At 42.5% G+C, this 25,821-nt stretch overlaps 4 protein-coding genes across 4 annotated transcripts; 2 read left to right on the top strand and 2 right to left on the bottom strand.

Moving 5' to 3' along the window:
* Nucleotides 1-4,025: 4,025 nt before the first annotated feature.
* On the bottom strand, nt 4,026-6,319 carry MELLADRAFT_86302 (uncharacterized protein; the record flags this gene model as incomplete). The annotated part of the gene is made up of 4 exons (XM_007409766.1): nt 4,026-4,036; nt 4,137-4,592; nt 4,654-5,650; nt 5,717-6,319. The coding sequence occupies 4 exons, from the start codon at nt 6,317-6,319 to the stop codon at nt 4,026-4,028; spliced, it is 2,067 nt and encodes a 688-aa protein (XP_007409828.1).
* A 1,877-nt stretch (nt 6,320-8,196) lies between these two features.
* Nucleotides 8,197-9,197, top strand: MELLADRAFT_86301 (uncharacterized protein; the record flags this gene model as incomplete). The annotated part of the gene is made up of 2 exons (XM_007409808.1): nt 8,197-8,952; nt 9,024-9,197. 2 exons carry the CDS (start codon nt 8,197-8,199, stop codon nt 9,195-9,197), a joined length of 930 nt encoding a protein of 309 aa, XP_007409870.1.
* Nucleotides 9,198-10,146: 949 nt separating this feature from the next.
* On the bottom strand, nt 10,147-11,993 carry MELLADRAFT_63088 (uncharacterized protein; the record flags this gene model as incomplete). Its single annotated transcript, XM_007409765.1, has 3 exons — nt 10,147-10,827; nt 11,272-11,652; nt 11,730-11,993. The coding sequence occupies 3 exons, from the start codon at nt 11,991-11,993 to the stop codon at nt 10,147-10,149; spliced, it is 1,326 nt and encodes a 441-aa protein (XP_007409827.1).
* Nucleotides 11,994-23,801: 11,808 nt separating this feature from the next.
* MELLADRAFT_74800 (uncharacterized protein) lies at nt 23,802-24,646 on the top strand (the record flags this gene model as incomplete). The annotated part of the gene is made up of 4 exons (XM_007409809.1): nt 23,802-23,920; nt 23,997-24,033; nt 24,107-24,169; nt 24,259-24,646. 4 exons carry the CDS (start codon nt 23,878-23,880, stop codon nt 24,353-24,355), a joined length of 240 nt encoding a protein of 79 aa, XP_007409871.1.
* Between the last annotated feature and the right edge of the window lie 1,175 nt (nt 24,647-25,821).

Below are 25,821 nucleotides of genomic sequence, written 5' to 3'. Positions count from 1 at the left end.
GTGCGTTTAAGTTCTGAGCCTTGTTCAGCAAGGAGGATTGAACTTGTACCGCTGCGAGGGTGGCTTCAGATGCATCTGAGACATCTCAAATGCATCTGCCGCTTGTATACGGAGCCGCTCCGAGGATACGGTACACGTTTTCCTCGGTACGGGTCCGAAGTACCGAGGTTTACGAGGTGGAAGATACCACGCTTCTCAAGCTTTGTCAGCCAAGCAGCCGCATTTTCAGTTCCGCTGCCGTCTCTGGATTTTTTGAGCTGCGCTCCTGCGCATAGCGCTGCGATTGCCCGTCTCGCAGCTCAAGTGCCAGATTTGGGTGAAGCGAGGTTCGGCAGCGCAGCCCGCTGAAGCGCCTGCAGCGCGACGAAGCGCTGCTGTACCAGTGTTGCTTAGGAGAATGGACGTGGTGAAAAAAAACAAAAAGAAACACGATCAATTTTGTATTCTCACAGCTAGTGAAAGCATTTACGGTACTCAAAGCTGTGCATAGTTTCGTGTGTATAGTTTTTTTGGCCCGAATATACTTTTTTTCGCAACTATACACGACCTGGGCAAAGTATATTTTGGCAAACTTAACCAAGTCCCTCGCCAAAGGCCCGAGCCCCAGCGAGGGACTTACCACTTATAACGGAATCCTCGCGTGAGAAGTGAGCTGTATTTGCTCCAAATTCTCTACATCTCTTTATTTATTTTTCCTCTCAACAAACATGCCTTGAGACAAAAGAAAAGAATGACGGCAAGGGTCCATTACATATGTTCCAATTGCAACCTCCTCCGTATCTCTGCTGGAACTTGATATGGAAGACGTTGACTGGATCTGATGTCCTAAAGTCAGATTTAACCGCTGCGGCGGCAGAATGAGGCAATTTGAAAAACAAATCTACGAACCACAAAGCCAAACAAAAAGCCAAACTGCAGTTTGACGCGCCCAAAATTTTCACAAAGTACCACTCACCAAAGTATTCACAAAGTACCACTTCACTTATTTGTCAGGTCTCTCTTCAGCCTCTCCCTTCATTGTTTGTCGTTGTCGTCAAAACTTCCATCAGCTATATCAAAATGCTTACTCGAACTCGCAGCCAGACTAAGGCCCTTCAAGCCATCAAGGACTCTCCCACCTCAGGGGTGTCTCACAATACTGTGACCCCGGCCCCTATTGGCCAGCTTGGTACTGCTAGTGTCACGGAACAAGCACTGGAGGCTCGTAGGGTCTTCCAAGAAAAATTCAAGTGCCCTGCGCGGCCACTCCAGATTGATGTGGTGGTTAGCCTCTTGAATAAGAAGACAACTTTCCTGATTGCCGGCACTGGTTATGGAAAGAGCCGCATACCCGAACTTTATTGCAAATTGTATACTGATGGCATAGTAGTTATAATCTGCCCTTTGGAGTCCCTCGGTGACGACCAGGTCAGTGATCATGATGTGTCCGCTCTTTGATTGGACAAGTGCTGAAATCAATGCGGCTCAATTATAGGTTCTTGAAAAGAATCTTGTCCAGGAGTCAGCAATCAACTTGACCTCGAAATCTATTTCAAAGGAAGCTATAAGTGACATATTGAAAGGAAAATATCGCTACATTTATGTTGTCAGTATAATAAAGGCATATGTTTCCCAATATTACAAGTAACTGACATCTCAATCTCATTTCAGAGTCCCGAGATACTCCTCACAAGCCAACTATTCGAGCAGTTATGGCAGAATCCGGTATTCCAGAGGAGATTGATCCTGAAGGTGGTCGATAAGGCCCACATGATCTACTCATGGGGCTTGGTTGAATCGGGAAAGGCAAAGACCACTGTCAGTCATCTGAAGGTACAGGACAAAGGAGCTTTTCGACCTCACTATGGCAAACTTGCCCGCCGATTCTTGGCGACAGACGACGTTCCTTTGCTCTTAATGACCGCCACATGTCCCCCGCAGCAAGTCGATGCAATTATGGAAAATCTGAAGTATAAAAAGGAGGACGTACAATTTTATTACGGGGAACTAGTCCGACCTGAACTCCGACTCATTCGACGAACATTCAAGCGGCCGCTTAATCCCTCGCTTTGAGGACTCTTTGCCAATGAATCACTTGTACCCACTGCTTCCATACCTCCAACGCTGATCTACGCTGGTACACAAAATGCAACACTGGAATATCTTCGAATCATTTCTGCACCGCGTGGCCGGTTAGCCCTTGCGTCTGATGGCTTAAATTCATTTGGTCGCCGTTACCATGCTTCCACAGGTGCTTTTGATAAGGTCCAAACTGTCAAAGACTTCCTTGAAGAAAGTCTAGCAGTCATCTGCTGTACCCTCGCGTTGGGACTGGGCCAGAATTGGCATCGTGTGCGCCGGGTTGTGGTTGTTGGCCGTCAGGATCCTGCAAATTTGATACAAATGATTGGACGGGCTGGACGTGATCGCCGACGAGGTCTTGGCCTCATGTTAGTTGAGTCTCGCAGGACACGAGCAAAAAATACTCCGTCAGACTAGGACCCTGGAAAGCCCCGATATACCCTCCTAATGGAAATCCCGAAATTTTCCCCTCCTACCTACACAAATTTCGCCGGTTTTCACAAAAAAAACTCGGATTCCTACCTGTTGACAAAGGACCATTTTTTTTTTCGGAGAAAGGTCCCAATATTCCTTCCATCTGCATAAGGACCCTCAAAATCTGTGTTTTTGGGCGTTTCAGAGCAATTAGACATCTTGATTTTTTTTCCGGAAAAACTTGTATATTTTTTTGGGAATTTGGTAGAAGAATCACAAGAGTTGAAGTCGTTGAGAGAGAAATAGACTAGTGAGTAGTATAGCTATGTAGTGTTATGTAGTTGAGTTTTAAAAAAAACGAGTAATTCAATTCCTGGCCAGCCACTGGAGGGACTGTGTTTCCAGTTCCTGGCCAGCCACTGCAGTCGGTCCACTGCTGTAACAGGTAAAAACATCAAAGTGAATCTCTACACATGAGGGAGATCAGGGTCTGAGAATTCAATATCAAGAAGTAGAAAAAGAGCAGTCAAACGTTTCAGAAAAGGGACTAAAGAGACTGGTATTTTTTTGAATTTGGGAGAGATGAAGCGAAACAACTTGAAGAAATAACACAAAATCAAATCTCTAGATAAGGTGGAGAGAAATAAAAACCAAGTTAGATATTACAATTCAAGTATAGCTTATTTTTTTCTAGCTTTAGCGTGTTCAACAGCAAGTTGTTCGAGAATTGCCTTGATGTACTGTTTCTGGCTCATAGCCTTTAACATAGCACGATAAGCTTGAGGAATCCATATGGTGTTAGCCTCGGGTTCAGTAATATTCATTGATGAGGTGGGGGGAAACACATAGTGAATATCTGCTATATCAAGATGCGAGAATATGAGGCGATTTGGAAAGTTTTCTTCAAAACTACACGCTCCAGGATTCCCTTTATACATGTAAAGCTGGGTAGATGCATATGAGAGCTTAGATCGAGTGGACGATTTGGTGATCCACTCGTGCTTACCATTCTGGTAAATGTAGAGAGCACAGATCTTACCCAAAAAAAGCATCTAAAACGAATCAAGAGTACATTAAATGATCAGAGTCGGCAGCTTCATATTTGAAACAGGGGATGACATACATTGTTTTTTATAACCACAACAAACTTGTTTACTTCAAGTGGATTGTCTTCTGATACATTGCCACTTGTATAAAGTGTTTGTGTTGCGATGTCGAGAGTTGTTGATGTATTTTTTGCAATCCAATTGAGGTCAAGCTTTACATGAATGTTCCATCGATGTAAGCGATCCAGAGCCTTGTCCATCTGCTCAGAGTTTTTCAGCATGATGGCTACCAATTTACTACATGTCCGAGGGTCCAATTTGGTGGCTCCATTTGCATCGGCGTGATCAGAAGCCACAGGATCCTGGTGGTTGTTTTTTTTCTTTTGTTCATTACCTTTTCCTTTTGCTGCTTCACTATCATGACGCTCGCGGATTGATACAAGCACATCGGGGTCCAAAGCTTCTGATTCATTGAGCAGGCTCACAGCTTTTTCAGTTGTCCAATCAGATTGGGTCTTCGAGACACATGGATTTGATACTTTTGATGTAGATTCCGAACAAATGATACAAGAGATATTAGACCCAAGTTGCTGACTTATATGTAAAAAAACCCACCATCTTTATTCAAGAGGTTTGCAATCAAGATCCGAGTTGCTGAAAATTCACGTCTCTCAGTGCCTTCATAGTTCAATTCCAAAGCCGCCAGTTCTGATTTGAGTCGCTGGTGATCCTCAACACTGTGAGCTGCCTCCGAGATTGAATCTCGGATAGCAGTTTCATCCAATGGTACTTCATAGGTTACCTCATACCTCTTGGTGACACTGATCGAGGTATCAGTTTCTTCAGCTTGTGATTCTGAAGAGTCATCGAGTTGAGGTGAAGGTGGTATATCGATTACATCAGGAAGGTTGACATTACACTTCTCAATCCCAACAAATTTAATTAGGCTTGCAGCCCGTGTTTTTGCAATATCTATGAGTGATCGTAACTGAAGGTCATTTGGAAAACACTTCAAACCTGACACAACCTCGTCAGATTTGAGAAAGAAATCCTGAAACGCGTTCTGATAGCCTGAAAAGTTTAGAATCAAAGATAAGCCTATAGCATATTTATTGTGATAACTCGCACTTACCAGAATGTATGTGTTCAGACTTTGGCATCTTTACTTTTCCTTCTACAATATGCTTGGCAACTGTATGAATCTTTGGTGCGTTTTGATGCGCGTCTAAGACAGTGAAATTGGGCATAATAATCCTCATCCAACCAAATATATGTTCACACGCCTCGGTCCCGTGTTTCCAAAACATGAGAGGAACATCTGGGTAGTATTCCCTATGTGCGATGATCAATGCAAGAAGTGATGTAGCCATCTGCTTCATGATCTTGAAGCTTTGCCGTGAGATACCATTTTTATCGAGCAAAATGAATCCTTTAGTCTCAGATTGTCGATCCTCAAGATATTCATACCACGCTTCCAAGAAAAAAAAACTTGTGAACGCAGAGATGACTCGATCAGGGATATTAGCTGTTCGACTGAGCCATGAATCACATAGCTCGCCTAATACAAACAGGTATATTGAAAGGCCTGTACATTCCGGATGTTCAAGAGCCAATTGAAGTGTTTCCGAGGAGAAGACTCGATATGCTCGGCCATCATCCTGCTTGTCGGTGTTGAAGACATCTTTTATGTATAGCGTAGAATTGTCACTTTGAACGATTTTGGCAAGTTGAGGAATTCCAACATGATAGCAACCAAAGCTGATGAATCGGGCACCAGACAACAATTGATTGGCAGCAGTCTTTCGAGCGTGTTTTGGGTCCTGGACCATAACCACAGGGTGTAGTTTTTGGCCCAATAACGGGATCTGAATGTGAAGATTATGAGCTGGTGCTTTGAATTCAAGGTATTTGGTGGCGGAATCATGTAGCATCTTTTGAGCGGAAATCTCAGTAGCAGCACCATCAGACCCAATTGAGAGGACATTGAATCCTGCCTTCTGACTGAGCTCGATGAATTTCTTATGTAGATCTAATATATCGCTGGCTGTCTGCTTGTCTATACTTGCAATTAAAGCAACTACATATGTGGGTACACCAGGTAGAGGGACTTGGATGGTATATGCTCGTATCTATTGATTCAAAGACATGCTCAGTGAAGATGACAAAACTGGGACATAAAGTTACATATGACTAACCTTTGAACACATGCGGTTCTCTTTGATGATAGAACTCACTAACTCCTTGAGCTCATCAGTTGACTCAAAAGGAATGCTTCCTCCTTGAGCACCCACAAGCATTCCATTTGAAACACATAACGACTTGACACAAACAGTTTCATCGGTTCCAACAGCCACAGGTCCAGTATAGCCAAGTTTTTGAAGGTGATCAAAGACGTGATCAAAGTTCTCACTGGCGAGTCCATCAACAAGCTTCAGACCAAGCTTGGAGCGTATCATGCGTTGACTTCTTGTAGTCCTACCAGCATAAGTCTGCATGAAGAGTCTGTAACCTTGAGGGCTGATAGCAGCGAGTGTAGTGCTGAAATTATCGAATGCTGGTTCAATACATGTTCCGGTGAGGCCTTTCCCGTTGGATTCCCTCTCCATTCGAATACTGACAGCCTTGACAAGTCCCTTGAAAGCATCCATATCGTCGAAAGCACCATTTCGAGCATGAGCTGCAAATTTAGACCAGAACAATTGGTCGTCCTCTGCTTTTGAGGCCTTTTCTAGGGTGATTGTAACATCATCGACTTCAAAAAACCGACGGCGAGTGCTCTGAAATCCGTCGGCTTCCATGAAAGCCTTTCGTGTATACTTAATGTCGTCTCCTTGCGCATAATTTGTACTAATTGCCGCACGTAGTGAATTATCTTGGCGAACACTATCACATTCTTTACATACAACTAAATCAATGCCTTTCTGCTCAGGAACCTCACGTAAGCACGATGTGGAATGAATAGCTTCAACTCCTTCGTGGCGCTTGATCATCCAAGTAGCACTCGATTGTAAAGTACGTGCCAGTTGTGATTGCTGATTTTTATTGAGGTTTTGCTCAGATGCAGTACCAAACAGTTCTTCACAGACAACGTGACGAGGTGGACCACCATGATAGATGTTGGGACTAGAGCGGATGCAATCGATGATACGGTATTCAGAGTCTCGTGGCCAGCTATCATCGGTAAGACCAACACAAGGTACCATGATGGTTGGTCGCTTTTCAGGTCTAGGTGGTGGGGTCCAATCGGCCGGCCGTTTCGAAAAGAAGCTTGTTACCGGGAGTTGTGTTCTTTGCTTTTTGCTCAAGTCCTTACATCGGTCTGGAGTCAGATTAAAAGCTTCAGTGGAATCTCAAGATATCCTCAGCATAAGAGTGTATACGTACTTGAATTCCAGTGATCCACTGCACTCGCTTTACGCCGCTTAAGCATCACCACAGGTGGCGAACCACAGTGACATTTCAATAATACATCATCTCCACGTTCTTCAAATGTACATCCACTACATAAGACACTGCCAGTCTTGTTGGGGCAAAGACAGATCACCTCTTCAACTTTGAATGCTGACTTTTTTCGACCAACACTAATGCTGGTTGTTGGCTTTTCAGAATCTTCTTTCGATGAACCCGCACCCGTTTGCTTTGATGCATCCTTTGATTTAGTCTTGCCTTTTTTTTTGATCTCCTTGGATATGTTGGTACGATCACAGTTGGATGTTTCGTCCTCTAGATCGTTGGTCAAGTCGATCTCGATCCGTTTCGAGTTATCTAAAGGGCTTGTTTTATCCATATCTATACTTTAGACTTTGTTGTAGCTGAAAAATTGCGGAAAAGGTTGTTATAACGCGAGATATAGTAATTGTGTCTAATATCAACGAAAACTATCAAGATCAAACAAAAAAAATGTTGTGATCGAGCAGAATCAAGCTGTTTCAGCAACTTTCAGGCCATTTCAAATGTTTGGACTCGGTTGAAACTGGTTGAAACAACCTTCTTGCTGACCCATGCCAGACTGTCAGACATCTCGATTTCAATGACCATCAACTGTCATAATATGACATTTTTCCACACCCTTTTACATAAAAATGTGTAAAAAATTGTCTTACCTGAGCTTCGAACTCAATACTATCATGATTGGTATCTATACACAATAACATCGGGTTTCATTGTGACTCGATGATCATTGCTACTCACCTTATGTATTGAAGTGGGTAGGCTGGTGGCCCTGAGAACCCTCTCTCCTACCTAATGTGTAAGAAACCTAATTTTTTTTTCCACACTTTTTGACATATTCCTACATACAAAATAAGGCTCCTGTGTGACTTTTTTTTTCAAATTTTTAGAATTCCTACACAGAACATAAGGACCATTTTTACCCAAAAAGGCCAATTCCTACATACCCAATTAGGCGGGTATATAGGGGCTTTCCAGGGTCCTGTCAGACTTTCAGACTCGGAAAATCATGTCTGATGATGATCGCATGGATGCGATTTCGATCACTCCAGTCTGCCTTCGAGTGGCACTAGCGGTAGATCTCAAGTGAGTAACCCACTCTTTTTTGTCAGAAAGATTGGTAACTATTACTCACAATCACTCACTATCTAGGCACGGATGGATACCTTTGGATGAAGCTGAACCTGAGTTCAAGACCGAGTCAGCTCGTCAGCTGGCTGAGGGAATGCGTAGGTGCGACTGCTCGAACTGCTGTCCAGAGGAGGCAGAGGATCTTTGGCTTCTTCAGCCTCACATAACGAATGAAAACTATGACGAAGTCCTTGCAATGAACCTCACCGAGCTCACAAAGATGCTAGCCGAAGTTCCTCCGGTTCCAAATGGTCAAGGAAGTGTTACTTCATGGGTGCCAAAGCGTGTTGAGAAGAACGATCCAATTCTAACTCATCCACCTGCTTTAAAATTAGTGGACCTACAGAAAGCCTTGTCGGGTCTATTTTATCAAACGTTCACCGATACTTGTGATATAACACCCGATGATATCTTTCCTTCATCTTTGGCTTGGAAGATCGCTAAGAACATTGGGTCTTTAGATGAACCAAAGTTCTTTGAGCAAATTTTAAGTTCTGAAGTCATCAAAAATCAGTACCAAGTTTTACTCGACAGCATCAAGATTCATCAGGCAAACTCTTTACCTCGCGACTCTCAAGAAGGTGATCTCAGCGTCAAAGTCAAAAAAACTCGGCGCTCTAAACCCAAGCGATGGGTCCCTCAATCAGTTGAAGGCGCGAGATTGGAGAAAGAACGAGCGGCAGCGAAGAAGGTTGAAAAGGCCGCCATCAAAGCGCAGAAAGAGCATGACAAGGATGCCTCTCAAGCTAACCGCTCCAACAAACGCACACGAGGTAACAAATCCAATGGCAAAAAAGATGAAAAGGTGACCAAAAAGAAAAGAGCTAACCCCTCCAAAACTGGATTAGAGGTGAGTGTTGTTTTTATTGCTAGCATGTATATACATATTAACATGAATATGATTGGTCGGATTCACATCAGCACAACCTCAACTCTCAAGGTGATAGCTCTTCCCTTGGCCAGACTGTTACTCCTCAGATTCATCATCATCCTCCTCCCCATCTTCACCGTCCTCTTCATCACCTGCCAACACCAAGTTTGGACCGCCCCATCGAAATCGAGAACCTTGACCCACGGCTTTTTCAGCACGAGTGATGCGGATCATTGCTTTAACACCCTCGGCAAAGACATTTGAAACTGGGCGGGACTGCTGAGCATTAGAACTTTCAGCAAGTTTGTTTCGGGCATACCGTAAGAAATTTTTCATCGACTCGGTTGTGACTTTGTTTGGGTTGTTCTGGAATGATAGATTGTTTCCTGAACGAATCTTCAACTGCTGGATAAGTACTCGGAGCTGATAGTAAAAAGAATTCAAAGAAGTTGTAACATCCAATGCAAATCATTAATGCCTAGTCATTTTCTTTCACAATTTCTCATAAGAAAATATGACTCACCAGTGGGATATTTGAAGAGAATCTGTACATTAGTCGGTTTATATCTGTCCCATTCCCCTGAAGTACCCAAAAATTAGCCAATACACGCTGAGAAGTGTAAAAACAAAGAATACTTACTGTACTATTATATACGTGTTTGAGCCAGCAATTATTTATTTCTAAGAACTCATCCACAGCTAACCAGTGGTTTTGACGATTGTTTGAGGGGATCAATAACATGTGCTTCACTACATGAGCGAGTTTACTTGGTAGGTCATGTTCAAGCAACAGCACCATGCGAGGTAGATGGCGTGAATAATGTATCAATCCAGTGATGCCTTGTGACATTATTGACCACCGCTTCCACATCAGCATAAGACGACCTATATCTCCAGCCCGAGTTGCATTGTGAGCCTCCATCACGGTCGCGAAGTCTCGTAGGCGGTACAGTAGGTTGAGGCGATTGGTATCATTGTTATCGCGGGCTAATTTGAATGCCGAGGGAGAAAAGAATCTCTTCCAAACTTCTTCAAGGAAACTTGCACACTCGTCGCTGTTGGATAAGTCTATCGAGTCAATAGAACCCAACACTTCACTAGATTGGGACGATTTGTCAGTGTGAAAAAGGCCAAATGTGAAACTTGAGATATATGTAAGCAATAAAGAGATACTCACGTCAATGCAAATACAAGTGATGCATCATGCATCTTTTTGGTCATCATCATCAAGCTATTAAAGTCTTGTTGTGATGGATGTTTTGCACTTCCTCCCAAAGACTCAGCAGTGCGCCATGCGCCAGTATCTTGCCCGTTAGTCGAATCGCCCCAATGAACTGAGTTCAAAGCCTTGCACATGTTCCATGTGGCATGCGCAGGCCCAAAGACGGTGAGCAGCCAGCGCAGGGAGTCGGCTTGATTGCCGGAAGGAAATCGCTTGCGACGTAAGCTTTCAACCAGCTCATTAGATCCAACGTCTCCCTCAGCAACTAGCAGAGTTTCCGCAAACGACTTGGCATCAACACCGATCTGAGCAAGAACTTGTTCCAGTACACGAGAAACACCATCGGCCGACGAATCCGGTGCATCCATCAAGCGTAAGAAGAAGATGTTGGGTTGATACATTTCAATTGGATCAATAGGTGGAGGCTGAGTCTGCAAATTCGCGAGCTTCACAGTCTTACCCCCCGGAAGGTGTTCAGCATAGGTCTTCAATGCAGTCGCTAATTGGGCTAGGATGACAGACTTCCAATGCGATAGTTGTTCAGTGGTGGGAATGAACATTGAAATATCAACTGGTTTTCCTTCAGCATCACCCATGGCCTTCTCAAATGCCTTGAAATCGACATCCTCGGCCTCTACGCCTTCCAAGATAGCAGGAGGAGGAACATGAAAGAAACCCCAGGTCCCATGAAAAGTCTGACTCGCGGTTTCCATTCTAGTATTGTGGACGCGTAAATGGATATCAATGTTGTCGAAACAGAGAAAAGGTCGAATGACATGGTTTTTTTTGAATATCTCCATCATACGGTTTGATTGTAAGATGCGCAAATGCTCCATCAACCTGAGCGAAGTGTCTCGCGACACGGTAAGAGCCAGAGAGTGTAGAAAGTCATGGACGCGGCAGCTCACACCACCTGCAACAAAGGTGACTCCATTCAACACCTGCATTGCATTGCTGCGTCTATTACATGCAAAAGCCAGCATTGAACAGATGGCCAGCGGAATCTAGGAAAAATTCAAACACATGGTTAGTGTTTTGATATCAAAAGAAAAGTCAATACATGAATTGTAGCTTACCGCCCTCAGCTTGTGCTCTCTTAAGCCAGCAGCCCGCTTGGGGATATACACAAGGTTATCAAGTGATTGAATCACACCTTCATCTGCTGAGCTACCTAGGAGAGTAGAGTCAGAAGACACAGTGTTCGAGGAGATATCTTGGGTATCAACCTCCACCACGTTTTCCAAACCCTCGGCGGCGATATCTGGGATGTCCAATGCGACACGTAGCTTCCTTTGAATCAGCTCGTGCAAGAAGCTCATGGAGCTCCTGACTTGACGCTCGCGATGTTCTTCAGCCTCTTGACTAAAAAAATCTTCATTGATCGAGTTCGAGTTGACATACGCGCCCTGTGGGTAGGGGCCCACTCGCATGTTTTGGCCTTCAACAATGCTCGAAGCCTGTCAATCATGGAAATCAAAATCAACTATCTCATCAAACAATAATGGGATATATAGCCTGGTGAGGAAAAACAAACCTCATCTAGAATAAATTCTTTCCAGCCAGCTTCACCCTCTGGACTCCCAATGAGCACGTCCCGAAAACCCCGCAGTATATCTACCGTACCTGACAAGCCCACGCCGGCTCTGATGAGTCTGCAACGAAATACCAAGTCAGGATGCTTGGATGTAAAAAATCCGTGCATAAATTTCTTGGGTGTGAGGCCGAGCTCGTGGATTTGCTCGCAGATAGTAACAATCTGTGCGCCCACGTTAGCAGTAGGGATATTTTCTGGGTTCATATTCACACATGGATTTAAGTGAAGTTGATGTGATGCTGAGAATGTTGTGAGTATTCTACGTATGAATGGAATTATGATCTATAAGAGAATTTGGAACTATAAGGGAATTTAGATCTGAGAAGAGAATAGTTTATCTTTGAAGATATATGGATCTATGAAGGGGATAGGTATCCTATAATCAGAAAACAAATCTATGGTGTGAGGATGGAAATGTATCTGAGCTATAAGTACTCGCTCTGAAGACCACCCAAATCGAATTGGTGTTCTGCTGGTGTAAACAGATGGATATGACCTGTGATGATGAAACATTAATCTGACTCATACAAATCCAACCAAGCCTGGCTCGCAGCGTAACAAAGAACGCGCAGCGCGGCGAAGCGCTGCGCCAGGCGCTGCCGCTTAACTACCTGGATAGTCAAAGTCACGTGCGCAGCGTCTTTCGCTTCGGATTTGGGGTTGAGCTTTTTTTAACTACGCTCCCAGCTACTGGAGCCGGGTCAGCCAACTATCTTCAACCACACGCTATTTGCCAGCCACAAATAAATCAAATCACATAATCGTGATCAATCTACTCAATCCGACACCCTTCTAGACTACAACGGTCAACCCCCTTTTCTCTCTCACTTCATTCTACCGTGCAACAAACCGACAGCTTCAACCATTGAATGATGTTGATTTAAGATAGAGAAGTCTCATGATCATTGAGTTGATCGTAAAATCAAACACTTAGAGATACAGTCAGTTTCTTTACTTTCTCAAAAAAAGAATTGATTGAAAACCTCACTTGAACTGATTCCATCTCTTGATTTTCCAAATTAAACAAACTAAAGGGATATGAAGTGACTGAAGATCAGAATGCGGAAAAAATCAAGTGGAATAGTAGAGTAATAACCCTCTCCCCCTCACAAAATGAAGACCACAAAAAAAAGTTTCTTTAACTCAAACTGATCTCTGATCGACGTTTCTCTTCACCAAAACAAATGGATGATTCGACTTTAACAGTCGAACAGTTTTAACTTTTGTTGCACAACCACCTGATACAGATGAAAGGATCTATCTATTTTATACAGATGAAACAACATTGGGAATTAAAATCATGAGAAAGTAAGTAAATCGTTCACAACACCTCAGAAAACCCCCTTCAAGATGCACCTTCCAATAACAAACCCATTAACTAAATCTGCATGAATTCCTTTTGATTTCTTGTTTTTTATTCTATTCAAGTTTAATGCTGTATTAGACAAGCGAAAAATCGAAACTGTGATTTTGATCTATGCATCAGCAATGACCTCATCAGCCAATAAAGTGATAGTTTCAATGGCACAACGATTCACATCAGGAGCTTTCCAAGAAGCAGAGGTGTTGATCTTCACTTTTTCAATCACCTTGTTTTTAAGTTGATGAACAAGAAGCAGAGGTGTTGATCTTCACTTTTTCAATCACCTTGTTTTTAAGTTGATGAACAGTAACAATCTTAATCTTTATGATCATCGATACCAGCTATTGAATCATCTCGAATTTGATTAAGTGTTCAATCTTGTATTCATCTGAACTATTCAAGTGGATCGATAACATCTCTACAACCTTTTTAACCCAACTGCTTTCTTAATTGAACTTCTTGTAAAATACTTGCAGCTGAATTTGAACCTAAATCATGTAGTACACTTGTTATCTTTCTATTCAAGGCGACTTAATGTCATGCTAGTTCATTACAATATTTATACTTCAAACCACTTGTGCGCGACCATTTTTTCTTTTTTCTCAAAGTGATGGTGAAAAGGAAAAAATGTTTTTTTTGCCTGAAACGCTGCGAAACGGTGCGGAGGACAACTGCGCTTTCAGCTACTAAATCCGCAGAAAATCCTGCCCCCGCTTACGCTAAAGTTACCCATCTTGCCTCCCCTCAAATAAAGTTACGCTGCTAATTTAAGTGTTTTCAGCGCTGCGCAGCGCTGCGAGCCAGGCTTGATCCAACCCATCGATATTTGACACGCACTATGAACTTCCATCAACCCATCATCAAGCTATAGTGCATCTACTTGAAGAAGATGTTTTGTGATCATCAATGAAGTATTGGATCCAATCTTTGCGATCTGAAATCATTAAGCTCAAACAAAGTGTGATTATGAACTTCCATCGTGCTATTACAATTCAGACATATTCTTGGTAGTCATCAATCAACGTGATAAGTCTAGGATTGATTATTTCCAATCTGTCTCAGAAAACTCAAATATACACTTGCATCATTCTATCGTCGTGTGTTAGTGAGCAACATTCAAACAGATGTTTATGTTTTGTAGCCATTGACTTGGGATTGAAATCGTTCATTCCCAAACTCCGGGAGCAATTCCGGTAGTCTGGATTACTTCCTGGGTGGACGCGTTGGAAACTGCAGTTTTGCTAAAAACGTCTTTCCGACCATTTCCGACCACCTGCATTTTAGCCAAACGTGCCAAACCTATCGCTAGAACACGCAGCAAATACAGGTAGCATGTACAGGTTTCGAACGGAGAAAACATGGAGCAAGGATTAGAGGCTAGCTTCAGATAGACAATACATACGGAGGAGGTTGCAATTGGAACATATGTAATGGACCCTTGCCGTCATTCTTTTCTTTTGTCTCAAGGCATGTTTGTTGAGAGGAAAAATAAATAAAGAGATGTAGAGAATTTGGAGCAAATACAGCTCACTTCTCACGCGAGGATTCCGTTATAAGCGGTAAGTCCCTCGCTGGGGCTCGGGCCTTTGGCAAGGGACTTGGTTAAGTTTGATATTTTGGTTGACAGTTTAGCCACCAGAATCTGATCAACAAACGCAGATATACATATGGGGAGCTCAAAGCTATGTAGTTTTTTTGCCCAAATATACTTTTTTTTCCCCGCCAAAAAAAAAGTATATTTGGGCAAAAAAAACTATACACACAAAACTATACACAGCTTTGAGTACCGTAATTACTTACCAGTGACACAAGCTGTGACAGTAATGCCCAGCCGCACTGAAAGGTCTCTGGATTTTGTTTTCTCAAGTTTGGTCGGTATGAATAGCACTTAAAACAATTTTAAAGCACACATCAGCTAATCAACCTTCCCAAAAGCATTTAGCTTCTACTGGTTCACTACCTCCTTGTGAATCAGAAATTTGATACCAACTTCTAGAGAATTTGATGCGACTACTAGTTTGGGTTACTAATTTCCTTGGTCTTGGATTGGTCGTGCATATGAAGATTTTTAAGATTGGCATCATACTGTGGGTCTTCAAATGTATCACTTGAGTTCGGACCTCTTACTTCAGTAGGATTCTTTCAACATTAAATCATTGACAATCGAGAATAAATTTGTTCTTGGCCTGTTTACTTTGCTTTCTTTGATAGAAAAAATGTTCTTGAATTCATACAAACAGACAAAAGAAGCAATCAATATCGTATCTGTGATTGGAATGTTCGGCAAAGAATATCAATAAATTCATGTTTACGTACCTTCATCGGATGGCGAAGCAAAACCCTGAATGACCAAAAAGAAGCAAAGAGGCCAGTGAAGGTCCACAAGCTGTAACATTGTGTCTCTCACACTGTTCTCTCACAGCCCAACGGATAGGGGCGTGTGACTTGAACTGTCAGACAGCCAGTCAGACGTAAACTGCCCTGCGGTGCTGTGCTGTGCAAAACTCACGCCTCACCTTACATAGGAGAGTATTCGAAGGGCAGTGGACTTGGCGAGCATATGTGAGCGCGAGCAAAGGTGAGCTATCCCGGACTGCATCGCAGTCGGTACATCCCCGTACATCACAATTTCAATTACCTCTTTGGTCTGCATAAATCCATGACCTCCCATTCCGGATAATGAAACCCATCAAGTATCGCGTAACATCCACCTACGTACCGAAAGAGGATGTAAGCGTTCCAAAGGATCACATCACCACAGTTCATCCTCAATCACAAACTACACTGCTCGATCACATGGACGCCTTATTCCAAGATCAAAACATAACACACCCCATACGATATGATGATCCCTACAAATACAAACGATACGTTTTGATTTTGTCTTATATTCCAAGTGATATTAAGCAAATCTCAATGCCCAATAAACGAAGTGCGCCATACATTGATAGCAAATATCTACGACCTCTGTTCCCACTTCAACCATTACCTATTCGAATAGAAGCTCCCAATCCCACTGGATTGATCTGCCAATCTGAAAAGTGCCGATTCCGACCGGAACATTCAACCAAGTATTGGAACCCAACACGACAAACACCACAGAATCCGTTGATAGGTATAAGTGTGAGGAGCCTATTATGTTTATTTGCGGGGAATCAACAATATACTCATATTCTTCACACCTTTGCTCCAGTGTCAATTCGACAAGGGTTACTACCGATCATTTCCCAAGGACCTCTTCCGATCTAAGGTCGCTCTAATTAACCAAGCTCTTAGGACAAATCCACAGCAGTCAGCCATCCAACGACAAATATTCAAAGACCACCAACTTGCAATGCAGCTAAATCAGATCGACGGTCCTCCAGCCCCTCTTACACCTCCTGCGACTCAAAAACAGAAGAGTGACAAGTCTAAATCACCATGCAAAGGTGTTGATGGCCAATTTGCGCCATCACATAACCGACGCAAGAATAACAGCTGCAAAGCTGGGGCGTGCTCTGCGGTGAGTTCAATTGTTTTACATGATCGAAGCTATATTGCTGCTGACCAACGCATCGTTTAACTACTATTGTTTAGTGCTGTGATACGCTAAACCCACACCATTGTGTCGCACACACGGCCGCGCGCAAGAAGCGCAAGTCAAACGAGGAAGGACCCAGTATCAACAACGGCCAGGACCTCCTCACCAACACGGAAGATACTCATACTCAACACGCACCACTAGTCACTAGAGACATTTCCCGTCGAATCTGTGGTATTACTGAGAATCAAAAATTCATTGACCTTGAACTAGAGAAGCAAGCCAAGGATCGCGTCCGAGAACAACAAGACTTACAGGCCAACGGTAATGTGACTATTTACTTGTGGACCACCACCGTAAGGGCCTATCAAACTATCTACAATCCATGTGCTCGACTGACTTGCTGGTTATTTATTACCACAGGCCAAGCCTCTCATGATACGAACCAATGTGCCAGGATGGCCTGACTTTGCGATTGTAGACTCAGAAGAGATCAGAGAGTTGATTAAGGAGGTACTTGGTGAGGGTTGGAAAGGCCTATTAAAAGTATGGAATGAACAAGAAAATGATTGGGTATGACACCACCTTTCACCTCCTTTCACATTCTACATTCTGAGGCGCCAACTCCATCACTGATTATATGTTCTGGTTTTCAATTAGGCTAACATCACAATGTCATATAGGGAGCGGTATCCTCTCGACACTCGTAAATTGCTCGTCATATTGCCAGGTATTGAACCTGCCACTTGTTCTGATATGGAAACTCATTTAAAATCATTAGTCAAAGCCACAATATCGGACTTAATGGATACCCGACCCTTGCTGCCCTGGCTCGATCAGAAAAAAACTGCATCAAACACAACCACAAAGATTGTGGAAACGGGTCGTATGAGGCAGTCCAGAATGGCTGACGTGATCGAAGTTTTGACCTCCGACGAGGAAGATGACCTTGACGAAACCAGGACTCACGGTGACACCAATCCCAAAAACCCCAGTGGCCATCTCACACCAACCCCTAGGCCTACCAACGATACCAATATCCTTAATCATCTTCCCCAACAGCCACAACTACCCCTTGCCAAACTCAAACGACCCAGGGTCTCGTCGGTGGGCTCCGACGACGAAGCAGAGTCATGGCCGACCGGGGTTACCATGAAACTCATGGTAGATTTCCTACATGAGTCCAATAAGACTACCGTAACCGGTGGCTGGAAGAGAGTATTTGGGAAATCGCACGAGAACCAGTTCCATTACTCAACAGCAACTAAGTATCGACGTTGGCTGGAAGGCATTGACAGTGATGAGTTAGCTGAGTATGTCGAAATCAATAAAAATCACACCGTTAAACAAGGCAAGGAGCGATTCTCAAGTGAATGGAAATCAGGCGATCGGCGATTTGCAGAACGTGAAGCAGCTCAGGAGGCCAAGAAGCGCAACACTAAGATGATCAAATTATGATAATTTCCATCTACTTTCTTGTTATTATTTTGGGTGTTAAACCCACTATGTTTCTTTCTTTAACTGATATTGAATATAATTGTAAATATATGCACACTGTTTTTTTTACTTCCTATTAGTTCTTGTCTGCTTGCAATGATATCTACTGAGTATTTCTTATCTTCGACTTGCACCCAAATAAATCTGAGGGTCAAAATCTACAACCACAGATATATATGTCTTTGCTTACATATACAAAAAATGAATTCAACTGTCAAACAGGTTTGACGATATCTCATCTAACATGATTTACAAAAACCTCGTAATACAAAGAACGAGTTCTGCAAATAACAACATGGAAAAATATCTTTCAAATAAACTCTTGAGCAACCAAGTATGAAATCATTCCTCTCGCAAAATGGAGACATCTGAGGATGTGAGTAGTTCACAGATGTAGTTACACTCGTGGTCCCAACCAAAGTGGAAAAACGCCATTTCAGTCGTGGTGTCACCTGCTTTATCACTGTCCATGTGTAAACAACCCATCAGATGAAGTGACATCACAATGAATGCAAAAGATAGATGATTCACCTTTTGTTACAGCACGTAACGTTTGAGATGGTACCTTCGATGTCACAGTCGATTTGGCTGACTAATGTTTTACCAAGACTGGCATCATATGCGTAATGAATCAAAGCATGGATCAAGTCTTTCCACAGGTCGGATTTTGGGGCTTGCATTATGAATTTGTATTCAAATACATAGCGCTCATTATGTGGGTCAGTTGGCTTTCCACAGAATAACCACACCGGTTCGCCTTCACGCAACGGACCTATTCTTTGCAAAAGTGTTGCTTCTTGAACCTGAGTTGCAAAAACTGATAATACTTAGTTTGAATGACACACAACAGGAAAGGTGTTTAATAAATAGATCATACCTTGAGACCTCTAGCTTTTGAATACAACTCTCCTAAGTTTTTGGCGTCATCATTCTCAGCTTCAAGATGAAATAGCCATAAGTCACGAAGCTGATCTTGGAACATTTGCAAACTGCTAGCTACAAAAACATTGGCCTGGGCCAGGCTTAGTACTTGCGAGCGGCCAGAACTATTACTTAGGTGCCAGTTGGCATGAAATTTGGACGTTAGGTATTTAGACATGTCGCCCACTTCCAATTCCAACTTCCTAGCTACCCATTGATGATCTCTGTGACCCGCACTGACTGGGTCTCCAAACTTATATAAAACCAGCGAGCTAGAGTAACCAGTAAAGTCTTGCGGGTCATATATGACTGGCTTGAGAGGGGAAAAACTTGGCAAGGCGTAGATGAATGCCGCTTCTTTCTTCCAAAGATCCTCCCTCAAAAAGTTCTTATCACGATCTGGTGACATATAGATAAGCATATCTGAATTGAGCTGGGTCTGTCGTGAAATATACAAGTGAATACAAAAAGGAACTTAACTATGATTGGCATGAAGACAGTGATTTATGTGATCGGATTTTTTTCTATGTTCAGTGGAAACTACGCACTCACACATTCAACATGTTATAACAGCGCAAGCATGTCAGCGAGTTGCAGGACGTGGTGACAACGTAAGAGGCCACTTGAACCAAATCTAACTCAACTTGTCTCGTTGTGACTGGGATTATTGGTGTGAACGTCCTGTATTCCATGTTTGGTGGCAACTATTTACATTGATCACAAATTTCAGAACCATGTCAGTTAAGAGTGAAAAATTAGTAAAGTGCAAAAGAAGGACGATGGAGAGGATGTCAGTACAACAGTTAAAATTACTAAACTGATCGATTTCAACAGGTGAGTAGTATTCTTTTCTTTGATCGTGAAATCAGTGTTGGGGGTGGGAGTAGACATATGTGTATGTGTCTCGGTAGCCGATGAAGACTCAGGGTCTTTGGGTCTTATCACGTCGTCTTCGCTTGAGACGAAGGCCCGATCAAATGTACGAGCCAATAAATCTTCTGCCCCTTCCACGGTTTCCGATACATGGGTGATATCAGTCAGCACTCCACCTAGTACACTAGTTGGTGGAGTGGAAGGTTCAGGTTTTTTTGAAGATTGTGTGCGAATGGGCATAGCGATTAAGGTGATCTATTCAAACAATAAGAGGAGTTATCATAAAATGCTGTCAGCAAGATTCAATTTTTTTCAACGTGTGGTTTGAAAATGAAACAGCGGTAAAGAATGTAAAATGACCTGGGCTAGTCGAGGTACGTGGGTGGAAATGATTTGTTTATTTGGTATTAGTCATATTCTTATTGGCCATACGAGTATGTCCAAGAATAAGACCAATACCCGATTGCGTGGCACACTCATTCGGGTCTATAATGATATCATGATGATATCATTATTTACAATGATAATGGACCCTTGGTATATTGCACGCAATTGGTGGATGGTCAAATTATAAATCTGAGTCGCCTGCCGGGTGTGTTTTGAGTCGCCTGCCGGGTGTGTTTGCGAATGTGTGGCGAGTAAATCATTTGACCTGGTTCATATTGTTAGTTTCGCTAAATATATAGATGTACCTGAAGTGGTGAAGCGCACTTGGTTTAAGAGAGAATATAACTTATTACTTGGTTTGTTCAATAATTTTTTTGAAAATTAATTGAACTTTGAGAATTTTGATCAAAGTAAAGTAATCAAAAATTAAATTAGCTATGATGTTATTATATTATTATGAGAGAAACGAGCATACAAGAGGTTTAAGTAATAGTTAAAGTATTATGGAAATTTATATTATATGATTTATAAATTGTAAATTTAATCGTTAAAAATTCATGTAGATGAGGGCCAGACACAATCATCAAAGGCAATTAAATTCATTGGCTTACAATGCCTCTGTTTTGAACAGTATATTACCAAAAAAGCTCACATTAGGGCGAGAAGATATCTTTGCACAAGTGCGGAGATTATGGAGCCTTATCATTTCCTCAATAAAAAAATTATACTTTACGGGATGCATATTGCGGCATATGGACGCAAATCGACCAAACCAAGCGTTCACTATTTCCGCAGCAGAAGAGTTGAATCTCCAGCTGCCATCGGGTCGCTTGAGTTGAGGGAAAAGAGAGGGGTCGTTGTTGGCACGGCACATTGCATGTGTTGTTTTGTGTGACTTCATATGAAATGCGTCCACAGGTAGGATGGTATTTCGAAAGGCGTGAGTGTCTTCAACACTGGAACGGATATGAGAATGCAAGCCACAAGCGTTATCATAGAATATAACTTGTGGCATCTCATCGGGGAATACCTCTCTAATCCAGTCCTGTGACAAATGATGCAACCATATGAGGCCAAATTGGATTGAAAGTCTAAACAGAGACCTCACCAAACTCACTTTGACTTTGGTGACCGACTCAGATTTGAAAAATGTCTTTCGAGCCATGATTATACCACAAGTTGAAACCATCAACTGTTCGTTGTGGGTTTTGCACCGAGAGATCATGATTGTTGGTATTTTACCTTCTCCGCCATCGCGAGCGCCTTCATGTTCTCGCTCCTCCACTTCTGCGTACATCAAATCTTCTTGTGTCATCTTAATCTCTCCTGTCTCGGCAGAAAGCATAACACTTGGATCGAGGGCAATTCGAGTATTGGTTCTATTATAACGCCTTGGTAGACCAAAAAATGTGGTGTTTCGTTCTTTAAAAGCTTCGTGTGCTTCTGCATGTTCTGGTAGGTGACATGTATCTTTTCCTTTTGCTTTGGGTAAGATACAAGGCTGACAGCAGCACACATTGCCAAGAGAGCGCTTGTGTGCTGGGCAGAATCTATCATTAACCTTGTCGAGCGGTTGATCACAATAGTTTAACAAACTATTCGGATTAAGTAAATTCAATTGTGTTTCTGATGCGCTGCAACACCAGTGACCCACTGTAACGCCATCAGTCACCACCGATCGTATTACTGAATGTAGAATTCAGAGATGATCAGCATGAAAGTCGTTCTCATTACTGGTGTGTTGAAACATCAAATGTCTTACTTTTCGCGTCTGGTGTTCCTGGTATTGGTTTGTAATCAGTACATAGTGAGCAAATGTGAGCTTTATATATTGTACCCTCCTCTTGTACCCAACGCTTGTGTCGCTTCATGGCTTCATGAAATCGCCGGTCATCAGAACCCTCGGCATCACTCTTCAAACGGACACCACGTTTGTTGGTCATTCTCAACAATCGGTCTATATCTAATCCTAAAGAGCATACGGTCTCGCTGAGGCTTCGTTTGTATCGACTTTTTTGAAAGTCGTTTGCGTAGGTGGTGTTGGATTTCGCGTTTGTGTCGTTGTAGGAGATCGTCAGATTATGTACTGACACCCTGGTAGACGCAAACATCAAATTCGGTATCATGGTATGATGAGATGTGGAGGTGAGAAGTACTTACACTGCCGAGCTTTGAATATTACTGAAATAGTCACATAGCTTGTGGCTCATGAAAAAATGTTGAGTGACTTGGAAGTACTCTACTGGCTGGCCTTCGGCTGGTGTGTAGTATTCTCTTTGCTTTTTGCGTCAAACATAACATGGCGTATAAGTGGAGTTGCATTCTGAAAAGGCTATCATCAGCAAACATTCAACATATTATGTTAAATGCATCTATGCTTACTATGGCAGTAACTTGAAAATGATTGGACGGTTTCAATCCCATTTATGTCGAATAGATATCCATACACTTGGCGACGCATCTGTAGTTGAATTGCGTTGCCAGCTTTAGTTTTGCACGAAAAGCAATTCTTGGTCGGTGGTTGAAATGTGCGTTCAGGTATTACCAGCGCTCCTTTGGGTCTTTTTGGCGAAGGAATCCCGTGCGAAGAGAATTGAGAGGCATCATACAGGCATGAGGGCAGGCTATTGAGTGTGAAATACCACAATGATGCCCATGTATCACTGGGCTGAGCTGAGTCGAGACAGGTCTTCAGGAATTCAATCGGCACTTGCGTCGGTCCAGTGCCATATACGCCACCCGTCCTCTTTAGGAAATCGGCAGACAGGTTCGTGAATGCCACAAGTTGACTTAGTGTTAGTGTCGAGTATGTCCTGGGGTCTAAGGTTGTTAGGCGGTCAACCAACTCGCGAAGAAGCATGTGATTGTTGGTAAGTATTCAATGTGATGAAGTATAGGTTGTTGGTGTTGCAAAATGAAAAAATTTGCTACATAGAACTCTCCTGCTGAGGTCATATTGCATAGAACGTCACATTTTTGGGTTCTGCTGATGCGCACGCACGGGGAGCGTTCACGGTCGCGAACCCATTTACGGGTGGATTCAGCAGTAGTTTCATCATACATGCATTAATCGAATACGGGTGCCTCCAGACCTCGTACGTCTGATTATGAGTCTGAGGGTAAATGTGGATTTCATGGGTGGAGAGTTATGGATGTAGATGGGTCAGACTTTAGATCGTGTGATTTGCATTTGTCGTACAGCTGTCCCAATACGCTATTGCAATTTCACACGTTTACAGTCTAGGTGACGTGTGACTTTGTGAAAGATGAGCGTTTTCCAAAAGTAGTGCTCGCCTGTGCTCTGCTATACTACGCTCGCGCGGTTTCTTTACCCTTCGAATTCTCTGTTACATAGAGGCTCTCGGATTCCATGAAGCACTGGATTCTCTGCCTTGAGTCAAGAAACTCATAAGAACCCCGGCCAACTTGCCTTTCATCCTCCGCATCACCCATCTCAACAATCAGATCTCACCAATAAAATTTCATCTTTAAAAACAAGTTTTCTTATTACGCTTCATAGCAATACTATGCGATTCATACAATTACTCATGATTGCTTGTGCCCTAACTGGTCAGTTGACTCATGATTCCTGATATGTAATTTACTTCTTCCTTCATACCTACCTCTCTCCCCATCTACTTGACAGGCACCGTCCTCACCTCGCCAGCCCAAAAGGACACAATGTGAGTGAACTCTTGGCATATATAACTGTTTCTATATGCTCAATTGTGTCATATTGGGCTATACAATTGACAGTAGTACCGGCAACACCATCCTGCAATCAAGAGCAACGGCGGTCCTAGGACTCGGAAAGAGAACGTAAGTCGAGGTTGTATGACTATTCATGAGTTTAACATTGCCTCTAAATTCTTTGACTGATGTGAACATTGTTTCCCATCTACATATAGGGACGACGAGAGCGACAACTGCGCCGACTGTGATCCAGCTGCATGTGTAACTGCCGCTTTCAAGGCCTATTGTGCTAGTAAAGGTTGTGGTTGCTAATTGACGTGGATGAACTGAGACCACAGCGTATTTATAACATTGCCCAGAGATCTTGTGAAGGTACACCTGCCTTTTGTTCCCATGCTTTCTGCACCAGAAGCTTTTTCCAATATCCATCTCGCGCATCTGTTTGTTTTTGGTTTCTTGGATCTTGCTCTCGTACTTTTACAGTCTGGTCTTCCTCAGAGCTCGATATGATCCCGTCCAATTGCTCTTGTTGTTTTGATCTCTTTGCTTCCTGTTTGCTTGACTCTGGTCGCTGTTCCTATGATCTCATATACTTGTGGACATCTTCTGAAACTTCAAGAATTTCATGAAACATCAAGAACTTTTGTTCGATTTTTTTGTCCATACTTTTGATTAGCCAAAAGATCAAAAATCTGTGACGGATTTGTGGTGGAATTTCGATGCTGTGAGAAAAAATCAAAGTTGCGTGACAGAATAGTGACGGCATTTAATTTATAGGCTTTATTATTCTAAGAAATTGATTTTGAGAAGCTGTGGATTGAGGTATGTATCTCAAAAGTCCTCTTAGCACCTCATCAAGTCAAGAACTGTACGATCACGTGGATTTCAAAGTTCCTTGAACCGATCTTTGTCTTTGATGTTGCGCACCATTGAGCATCAGATTGTGGCATCAAATGAGATGTTCCCCGTACGGGAAACCCCGTCTCTACCGCGCACTTCGAGAATAAAACGCGGCCATACTAACCGATATACTATATGAGGACTGTGTCAATTGAATCTCTAATCATTATTAAGTACCACTTTTCACAAATCCAAATTGAAACACATAAATCCTCACCGCAACAGGAAACTCCTACCTACAATCGTATTGTTATTGTTCTCAAAAAGACCAACATTTAAGGATCTGGATATATGAGTCCTTTTCAATAGTTCATCACGATCATAGGTGTCTAGTCTGCTGAAAGAGTAGAGCAGAAAACTTCAATTGATGCTCAAGCTAAATAGATAGAGTTGCAAACCTTTATAGGACCAACTCCATGATGAATTTCATATCCAATCACTCTACGTTCAAGTCATGTTAAGCTTATATATAATAGGTTATGTTTGAGTAGAGGAGTCCTTATACACGAGCCAGTCGCCAACCCCCGTGGAGTATCACATGATTCTGAGTTATACTTTCAGATCACCTTCTCTGATCTTTGATATCAGAGAAGCTCATAACAAATCAGATGAAAAAAAACTTGAAGAAACAGAAGATTCACTAAGCTATGAACATATCTTCAAACCATCAAACTATACAAAGATGAAAAACTTACCAACAAGCTGAGAAAGGTAAAAAGATACAGAAATGTAATTGTAAGGTAGATATGATCAAAAGATTATTGTAAACAAAGAACACTGGAATTCACTTAATGCTCCACTGGATCATGTTTCATACTTTTTTTCATATGATCATAACAGTTTTGTATACTAGCTCATGGGAATCTCTTGCTTCAAAC

The sequence above is a fragment of the Melampsora larici-populina genome (genome assembly GCF_000204055.1).
Source record: "Melampsora larici-populina 98AG31 unplaced genomic scaffold MELLAscaffold_17, whole genome shotgun sequence".
In the NCBI taxonomy this organism is placed as follows: domain Eukaryota; kingdom Fungi; phylum Basidiomycota; class Pucciniomycetes; order Pucciniales; family Melampsoraceae; genus Melampsora; species Melampsora laricis-populina.
The sequence above is the reverse complement of the archived record's forward strand: the minus strand, read 5'-3'. Positions and strand labels throughout refer to the sequence as shown.